General features: G+C 43.6%; 1 protein-coding gene across 5 annotated transcripts in view; it reads right to left on the bottom strand.

Annotated features, from left to right (window-relative positions):
- Positions 1-714: 714 nt before the first annotated feature.
- PAK1 (p21 (RAC1) activated kinase 1) overlaps positions 715-10065 on the bottom strand; it is a 76807-nt gene continuing 67456 nt past the window's right edge. For all 5 annotated transcript variants that reach the window (XM_069808572.1, XM_069808571.1, XM_069808574.1 and 2 more), the window contains 3 exons: positions 9543-9739; positions 7881-8018; positions 715-5979 (listed from right to left, as the gene is read on the bottom strand). In XM_069808572.1, the coding sequence (XP_069664673.1) occupies positions 5893-5979; positions 7881-8018; positions 9543-9739 (422 nt within the window). In that variant the 3' untranslated portion in view covers positions 715-5892. The remainder of the gene's footprint in view (positions 5980-7880; positions 8019-9542; positions 9740-10065) is intronic.

The raw sequence follows: 10065 nt of genomic DNA, 5'->3' as shown, positions 1-10065 counted from the left end.
TCTCTAAAATCTGGCTCAGCATCCAGCTGACTCACAAGAGCTTGGCAGAGCTTCCCACTGCCTCTTACCCCCACGCTCCTCAGAGGCTGAGCTCAGAAAGTCCTCTCACCACTGGGTCAGGTTTCTCAGACTTCAAACATCCAGGTCAGGTGTTTTACATGCAGGACATGAACTGCAGAAGGAGGGTTGTGGTGGCACACACGTCCTCCCCAAATCACGATGTTCCTGCTCCCCACTGCAGCGAGGCACTTGTGCGAAGAAGTACGTAGGATGATCAACTCCTGCTCTTGTCATCAGCCTCATCCTACCAATCTCACAAGAGTGATGCTGGGGAAGGTAGCTGTAGGTACCTATCCCGAACCCTCTGCTGATTTCCTCCTCCATACCAGGAGCCTCAGACACCAAACCCTACCTGGGGAGAAAACAAGCATCCAGGAGACATCAACTTCCCTCATCAGCTGCTTCCTCCTCTTCCTCCTCAAGCCGTGGTCTAGATCCTGCTTCTAGACTGATGTTTGTCACAGCATTAACTACATCTGAGCGGTAAAAATCACACTTGCTGCAACAACTTTTAGCGTAGTCACTTTGCTCAATCAGGTAAGATCCGATTGATCTAAAAAAGATCAGAGAAACACAACCCCTCCTTTAAGCACCCCCACTCAGTTCTACTGTCACTGCAAGGGTCTTTGAAATAGCAAGTGAAGGAGAACCAAGTAATTCATTCACGTTTTATTTAAGGTTTCAGTATTATTTATAAAATGGCTGAGCTGACCTTGCACATTAAACAAACCCGGCAGTACAAGAGAGTTACGCCATGGCAATATGAAGAGAAACACATTATCTAGCTGATGTTAAAATGCCAACAGCCCCTGTATTTCCAGGTGAGACACGACACAAAGATATCTGCCAACAGATGAAAGCTGCAGTCAGAAATCAGTAGGTGCAGAGCAAAAAGTCTTCTTTACAAACACAAGACCAAAGCCCAGTGGCTGCTGACTTGATCCCAAAGCGGTGCTGATCGCAAAAAGACACTGTACTGATGCTGCAAGGCAACAGGGAACAAGCTGCTTGTCATCCACAGAAGCCTGCATTAAATTTGCTTTTGCCGTTTCACATACCCATGAAATCTGGCCTCTCTCTTCAGTTCCTTGGCACATAAAGGCCATCTCCTCCGTTCTAGCTCCCACTTTCCCTTTTCAGCTGAATTTTGTCATTTTTGCAAACCTCCTGGATTAGCTCCAGCTTTCTTAGCATGGGCTGTGACTCAAAGCCATATTGCTGCTCCCATCTCCACTTCCAGCACCTCTCCCTTTCCCAAGCTCCTTTCTGCTCTTCTCCTTCAGAGCTATTGCTACCATGAGATACAGCAGGCTGCTGTGGCACTCCCTGAATTTCCTCAGCATTTGCGTAATTTAAGTTTTAACCTTTGCTTCATCCTACCCCAGCACCCCTCGGACCAATTCCATTCTTCTTCTGTAGCTCTTCCCACTGCTTCTCTGCAGGCATCCATTTTGGCAGTGAGTTTCTGTCCTGCTCCCATCTGTATTTCAGTTTTGTTACTGTCGGCTATTCCCTGTCAAATTTGGCAGCTGCTTCTCTAAGATCCCATCTTTGACATTGTGAGCTGTCATTAATGCTCTAGGATGGCATCGTTTGTGGCTAATTATCCATATGCTTAACCCAGTTGGGCTCACGACCCCAAAATACACCTACAGGCTCGCCATTACTTTGAAATAAGAAGCCGTTAAAAAGTCTCATTATTTTATGGTGGCAAGATGGAGAATCAGACTTTACCTTTAACAATTTTAACATTGAAGATGTTGTCATCCACTGTACAAATGGATTATACAAGCTCTTAATTAAGAATGAGGTTCAAACAAATATTATTCTTGGACTCTGGTGTGGACCAATTTTACTGTCAGCCAAGGACGGTAGCTTTTAAGGAAGCAAGTACCTACTTACAGGCCATTGCAATCCATTCTTGCACAGTACTTTGCTGCAAATGTGCCCTACTTATACCAACCTGTGGCATTTTGAGAGACAGATGGATTAGGATACTAACAGAGATCTCGGCTAATAAGCGAATGCCTTTTACACACTTCACGTTTTTGACCAGGCAACATTTTTGGCACTTTTTCAAAACCGGGCCCCTGAAAAGGGGCATCAAGTTGGAAACAAAACACTGCAGCAACCCCAGTTGCTTTGCAAAATAGCGGCTTTTCTGTCAATGCGGTTTTTACCGCCCAAGCCTCTTCTCAAGCCCTAACCAGATCGTTTAAGTCAAGTAAGTGTCTCCATGGAAACCTCCTTTCTCAAGGAGCCCCCTTGCTGGAGAAAACCGTGCACCCCTTTTGTTTAAAAGGGGAACGCAGTTTGGTAGGAGCATAATGTCGGTCTAGAGAAGAGCCTGTAATGACTCATCAGCCAGATTTATGTCCTTTAAAAACATGTCCATTCAATTAAGACATTTTAGGGATGGTGGAAGGTGTGCTATCACTGCTGCCACTAAACTAGCAAGTTTTGCCATCCCTGCCCTGGATCTTCACTCTCAGCATCACAAACTTGCTTTCTTCAAGGCACATGGGGTCTGTGTACCCCTCTCACATACAAACTCCAAATGAATTGTTTGTTTAAAGAAAACCTAAAGTAATACAAATCAATGCCCAGTCTTGAAATATAGGAAGCGTCTTGTCAAAGCTACTAGTTGTTTCTTAAATAAGACAATCTTCTGGTTTGGAAAAGAAGAGGAATTTTAGCATCTCTGTCCACCAAGCCCTTTGTAAGCTGTATATCATATATTATATTAATATATGGTATCATTTCTGGTATAGGATTGCTTGAGATCCCTCAAAAAGGAAGCCAATTTTCTGAAAGGATACTCAAACAATTGAATATTTTATGTTCTGATATAGAAGAGAGACTTTAATATTAATAGGCAAATAAATAATTAAGGGCTGTGATTAAAAATGGTTTCAACTCAGGCACATCAGTTCATCATCAGAGTATGTTCCAAAAAAAAAAAAGCAAAGCCACCAAAGAAGTTCTCTAATTGGAGTTGCTTTCAAATCACAGCAGAGTCAAGATATTCTCAGAAAAATAAGCCCCAGAGGTTAATTTTTAAGTCAGAGAGTCGCTATTTAAGAGCTCTCTTTAAACAGGTAGGTGCCGTAAATGGCTACACAAAAGCTACTACAGGTGCTAACGCCAGGCGATGCACAGATGAAGAGAGTGGAGAAAAGGATGTATCTCAGAACAAAAACAACAACAACAAAAATCCCATTCTTCTAAGCTTAAGGTAGTTACAAAATTTTTTAAGATTTTCTGAGAACATAAAACCATGACGTGCCTGGTAACTTGAAACTAGGTCCAGGCACACTATAGCAGTCGCCTCCTTTTCCCACCCATCACAGGTAGGAAAAAAAAAAAGCCTGGGGCAAGATGACACACATCTACAGTCACAGTCTTGCAGCTTCCCAGCAGAGAACAAAAGGCTTTTGGCAAGCCCCCTCTCAAGCAGCTAACAGAAAACATGCAGGACCGATTCAAAGTGGAAGTCAAGGAGACAGAAGCACATCACCAGCATAAGATGAGGGATAAACAGTCATTTGTGTTGATTCCTTTCCATTATGCAATAGAGAATCTAGAAGAGTGACTTAAACACATACAAATAACCTTTTCTACCTTCTTTGGGGAATTTTAGCAGAAATCCTGCTGCAGAAAAATAAGCTCACATGCATGCTTGCAGATAGGGCATATCTGCATTAAGGTTCTCATCTCAATGGGATGCAGAGGATGGAGTGGAGAAGGGAGTTAAAGAGAAGTCAGAGAAACATTTGTGGAACAGATTTAATCCTGTGCTGTCAAAAAGTCAACTGCCAAACCTGTAAGACCAGAGCCATATGAGATTTTAGATCAAGTGAGATCTAGCCCCTAATTCCTTTCTTCCCATGTATGCCATCTGAGTCTTCCAGAGCAAATATAAACAAAGTCCTTATCGAAGGGAATTAGTCAAGTGTAGTGGCCTTCCATTTTGCAATCTCCACCTAAGCCCAAGCAGAGGAGCTCAATGCATAGATCATATCCCTCTCCAGGCTGGCAGCTTTACTGTTTTGCCCAAGGAATTTATCCTCCAATACAAGCTTTGCAAAAGAAAACTTAATATTACAGGGAGATGAATTGTATATACACAATGGGAGAGAGGCTGCAGACTTTGGCAATGGACTTCAGACTTCAGCTTTGTGTCAGTGACCACCCCAGAGCACAAAGGATGCGAGAAGGCACCACAGAAGCAAAAGACCTCACAAACTCTATCAACACCCGGTAACGCTAGTCTAAGAGCTGTCATGTATTGTGGAGCAAATAGGAAAAATGTATTTGAATTAAAACCCAGGTGCAGGGAAGAAAAGGCTGAGCCAGCAGCAGGTCTCAGCAAGAAGCAGGAATGAGTTTCTATGCAACACAAGTCCTTTGGAGAGAGATGAGAGGTTACTCCAGAATGGGTTTAAACTCATCCCATAAATGACCAACGCAGTACAGAGAAAGCAGCTCCCCCAGTCATAATACAGACCTTTTATGGATCTTCTCTACATGCAAAGTTATTCCCTTAAGAACCACTTGCTATCCCAAAGGGCTACAGAAGAAGGGGTAAGAGACAAGGTTATATCACTTTATCCAATACATTCAAGCACCTGGTGACAATATGAACAATAATCCCATTCAACAGACTTGTCTGGTGCCGGTGAATTCTCCAATCCTCCCTCAGCCCCAAGTTAAGAAATGCAGCAGTCATTTTATTAAAAATCAGTATACAGTTGAACATAAGCCCAGTGTTTAAAACCAATCCCTCTCGCAGTTCCAGGTTTCGTGTTGTTTTACAGATTATTAGCAACCAAAGGAATCAGTAGCATAACGAAACCACTATCATTTCAAAAAATTAACGTCCCCATGTCTCCAAGAAAGCAGCATCCACGATCAGTTTGTTTTCCATTGGACTTGCTCTAAGAAACAAGAGTTTTCAACATCATTTTGCAGGCACATCTTATCTTTATAACAGTAATTGCTCTGTTTGCTTTATCATACAGGGCAAGGGTCTCCAAGAAGTTTCACAGCGCTGACAAAATAACCCTAAAAGAGCTCTCTGTCAATTTTTCCTGTGATTTACCTTCTAGACATCAGAAATGTTTGAGATTTGTTTAACTAGTTGAGTTGAAACTAAAGGAGGAGGGGGGCTCCCAATTCACACAATTTGGCAAAAAGATCATCCATTAATTAAGTCCTCCAACGGCTGCAGGAAGCACACAGAGGCCTTCTCCATGCTCCCTCGAAGCATCCAACAGTGCTGTAGGAGGGGTGCATATTCATGCCCTTGTTCCCCTTTCAGTTGTTACAGCTGTTCACATTTCTGCTGCCTGCTTCCTTCCCTCCTCAAGTCATCCAAAGCACAGAGCAGCCTCAGTGGTGTAATAGCAGCTTGCCAAAAGCAGGAAAAGTCCAGCCAGCAAAAGAATTAATTTATTAAGATAAACATGGTCTAAGGCTCCACATTATTTTAAAAAATAAACACAGTTAAGAAATATGAAAACAAACTGGCTTTGCTACGTGTAGGTCAGGTTCAGACGTTCTCAGAAAGATCTTCTTAACCATACAAAATACTCTTCCCCTCTCACCCCCATCAAGAGGGTGGAAAGACAGTTCGCTATGTAAGATCAGCAATGTCCCTGTTGCATGCCCTTCCACATTCAGTGAACAATACCTCTGCCACCCTTCAGGGCAGATCAAAGTTTTAAGAACACCCCTGTGAGGAAGGAGCAGAAGGGGAGAGGGACAAGTAATTCAGTCTGTGAAATGAAAATCTAAAGGTCTTGACATGATGACTGTGTTGACTCCACCATTTTAATGGTTGTTCTTGGCTGCCTCTTTAGCTGCAATAATCAGAGGAGTGAGACTAGATAGAGGCTTTGCAATTTTCAGGAACTGGTGCTAGGAATAAGAAAAAAGAAAAAGGGTTAAATTTTTCAGAACATGCCACAGAAGTCTGGTGACTACTCAAAATATTGGCACCTAGACCCAGATGAAGTCTAATAACCTACTTGAATCTCTGAACAGGTGAAACCAAAAGGTCTGTTACCACCACAAACTTTTGGGGCTTGCCTGAAGTGAACAGAGTTGCACCCAACACATGCTAAGTTCCCCAATGTTTGTACATGTTCAAGACTAAGCAAAACTCAGCACATTGCCCTGGGGAATTATAAAGTCTTGCAAAATCTATAGTGAAATGCTGTGTGGAAGAAAGGTCTACTAAAAACAACCTGTGTGGTTCAAACACAAGGCACAGGGCTTCCTGAAGGAATCACTGCTCATTTCTCTCTTCCCTGTTATCACAGGTCTGGTGAAAGCATCGCCTTGGCCTTCTATGGATATTAGAAATCTGCAAAGCAGCTGGAATTTAGAAGAGCAGCACAGAGCTTGCAACATAGACCCATTCAGTCTCCTATACAAGGTGCTCTGTTAAGTAAAACAACATTGATTATCAAAACAGCACTCAGGTGAGAGTGAAGACATGTAGGGCAAGTCCACAAGCTGTTCTGAAAACAAAAAGCAACTGTATCCCACAGAACTTCTGAGAATCAGAACAGATCAATCACCCAAGGCAACATGCTTCAGAGATGGAAAAAAAATAAAAAACAAAATCAGAGGCTAAAAGGTAGTTAAAACCAGGCAGTTTTTACAGTCAAAATGTTTTCCTGCTCCAAGGAACAGAACATTACTGGTCTCTGATATTTTGGGGCTGGAAAGTCCAGGAGAAGAAGTGATCTTTCAACTACTGCCATTCTGCTAGTGATTAATGCTTCACTACAGTCTCAGAAGGCAGCAAGACATCCAAAACTGAATCCACTAGACAAACTAGCAGAAAGAAAGGAAAACATAAAAGGGAACTGTCTCGCGGTTGAGGTCTGAGTGCCCCTGATCACAGATTTATTTTACAAAGAGCTACATTTTCCACCCCCATGGCAAATTTGACAGAAAGAACACACAAACCACTCCTCTCACTCATGTTGGTAAAAAGCCTGGCAGCTTGGCCCTCCCCTTTCACCAGGAGTTTAGACTAAGACACCAGGTTTTCAGTGAAATAACTGATGATAGGGTGCTGAGACACTGGAACAGGTTGCCCAGGGAGGCTGTGGATGCCTCATCCCTGGAGGTGTTCAAGGCCAGGTTGGACAGGGCTTTGAGCAACCGGTCTAGCGGAAGGTGTCCCTGCCCATGGCAGGGGGGTTGGAACTAGATGATCTTTAAGGTCCCCTCCAACCCAAACCATTCTATGATTAAGATATCTCACAAGTTTTGTTCCAACACCTCTGTAAGGAGTAGTATCTGGCAAAATGTGGTAACGCCAAACTGCTCCACTTAATGCAAGCCATGCATATTCCAAAGAGCTTTGTGATCCTTCCACCAGAAGGGAGACAGCCAGAACATCCGATGGCTTGAAGCCCTCCTGCTGTCCAAATCGGAACAAGCACGGCAAGACCATAACAACACATACAGATGTCACAGCCAGCTATGTGAAGAAAGCAGAGGAATTAAGGAGCTCAGCATTTGGCAGGCCTGGGGAACAGCTATTATTTGAGGTTGGTTACAGAACTTGCTGCACAGCTGCTGCTAGTAGCAAGTACAGCATAAAAAAGGAGCAGTCTGTTAACACTTTATTATAGATTTAGGTTTTGGGGTTGTTTTGTTTTTTTTTCTGGCAGGTTACCTTAGCTGTGCTTATGCCTTCAGCTGATGCAGTATTTAACATCTGAAACAAGATCTTGCCATAAGCCTGGTCTCACTCAGGATTGCATGACTACACTGATTCAGCCCTGTTCCCCATCACCTACCTGTAGCAGCTCTTTCGCAGAACCTCTCTTTTCCACGTCCATTTCAAGACAGCGATTTAAGAAGTCTCGGAATATGGGCGAAAGCTTTTCTGGATTTTGCAGTTCTGGAGTCCCATTAGTAGCAATGAGATACAGGGCCTAAAGTAAAAACAAGCACCAAAAAGCAGGATGTTATGAAGGTTAGATTCCATCTCTGGATTACAGAGACACCCATTTCTCCTCTCCCTCCCCACAGTTCAATGGGGAGAAAAAAAACCCCACACTTTATCAGGGTGACCAATCAATGCTTGAGTTTCAGCAAACAGAATAGCTGCCAGCCCTATTTTTATGTGGATGGGATCCAATCCTTTATTGTTTTACCCTCGTAATCTGGGTTTGGATCCTGCAGCCCTCTCAAGGGATTAGGAGGACAAAAACAACATTCCAGACCGTGTTTACATAGGGAAGTTAACTGGCATGACTCTACCAGTGCTAAACTCCTGCAATAACTATATACTCATGGGAAGGTACCCCTGAATAAATAGACGATTTTGTTCTGTCGGTACTTTGCCCGAGTGCACAAGGCCTAAAAAGTCAATACTATAAAGGTACAGTTGGCTCCTTACAAAAGATGTCCAGCAGACCCTCAAGCAGTTTTTAACATCCTGTAGAAAGAAGCAGTTTTGCTACTGCTTGGGGAGGAAGCATTCACATGCACCACCACCCACCCCCCCACTCCGAGAATCAAGGGACTCAGAATTCATCCATTTCAGGATTTCATGCAAGAAACTTCCTGGATGGATTTTCAAAGGAAATGGAAATCTGTCAGAGACTTGTTAATATGCAGGCCCTTTGAGCACATCACTCAGCACATCCCTTGGGAGCAGTCTGATAGCCTGGGAATTGGCACAAGTTGAGTTAAATGAGGCCAAAGTATCGTCACTTAGCCACCCTTGTTTAACTCAAACGCCCGGTTTCTTTTCTTTTCACTCTGTTTTGCTGCTGGTCTTCTCTCCCAAAAATCACTTCCAGTGCAAGAGATGGAGAAAAAAAAAAGTTAAACCAAGTTTTTCTAGATCACCTTATCCTGTGCAGCTGAGGGAGAAGCCATAAACCTGGCTTATATTAAGAGCAGTTATGTCCCTACAAACTGACAGCATCTCCTCTTTCATTAAAAACTAAACAAGGGAAAGACATCTGGAGGCTTAAGCCCTGTCTAAAAGGCTTATTAAGCTTGTAGCTTTATTTGGAGCATGTAAGGAGGAACAATCTGCCAGTAGCACAAAGCTCCGTTCATAGAATGGTAACATGACATATTTTTGAACACAAGGAGAACTCTTCCCCACTCACAGGGCACAAGGATTCAAGAAGTCAGCCGCTTTGGTACCATCAGGTACTCTTTCTGCCTATATTGGCATCTCCAGAAAGTGGGAAATTACGAGTGTGCATGATCTAACTCATCAGAGCTGACCAGAGGGTCTGAACAGGAAGAACCCCCACCTCTCCTACCCAGAGCAAACTGTGGCTTTTAACTAAAACTAGCTCAATCTTCTCACTACAACATCTAAGGAGATACAGGGCTGCAGGTGGTGAAACCGCACTGGGGGATTCACCTGCCTCCTTTAGAGCCTACTTTCACCAGCAGGTTTAGTGAAGACCTGAGGGCACAAGGTCCTTGCTTACTCTCAAGGGGTTCTCATTGAGGTAGGGGGGCTCTCCTTCGATCATCTCGATGGCCATTATTCCCAGCGACCAGATATCCACTTTGGGCCCATATGCTTTCCGCGTCACCACTTCAGGTGCCATCCAGTACGGGGTCCCCACCATGGTGCTGCGTTTGCTCTGCTCAGGAGTGATCTGGGCACAGAAGCCGAAGTCAGCTGGGAAATTAAAGAGGGGGGGGAGGAAACAAACATAGAAATCAGCAAGTTTCTCCAAAAACAACGCTTACTGATGCCAGAACTGTAGTACACATTACGTTACTCTGCTGCAGTGTCTGGTGTGTTGCTGCTGCAACTGTGAAAGGAGGGGTGGTTTTGTGGCTAATATAGAAGACGGTGTTGAGAGGTAAGTTTCTAAATCTGACTCACTGAGGCCACAAGGATTACAGAGCTGCTGACTTGTCTATGTGAACGATGGGGATTAGTAAATAACCATATATGGAAGTTGAGACACTTCACTGTGTTTGCAGCATTATGCAGCTGTA

The sequence above is a fragment of the Haliaeetus albicilla genome, chromosome 20, assembly GCF_947461875.1.
Source record: "Haliaeetus albicilla chromosome 20, bHalAlb1.1, whole genome shotgun sequence".
Taxonomy (NCBI): domain Eukaryota; kingdom Metazoa; phylum Chordata; class Aves; order Accipitriformes; family Accipitridae; genus Haliaeetus; species Haliaeetus albicilla.
This window is presented reverse-complemented; position numbering and strand designations above follow the sequence as displayed.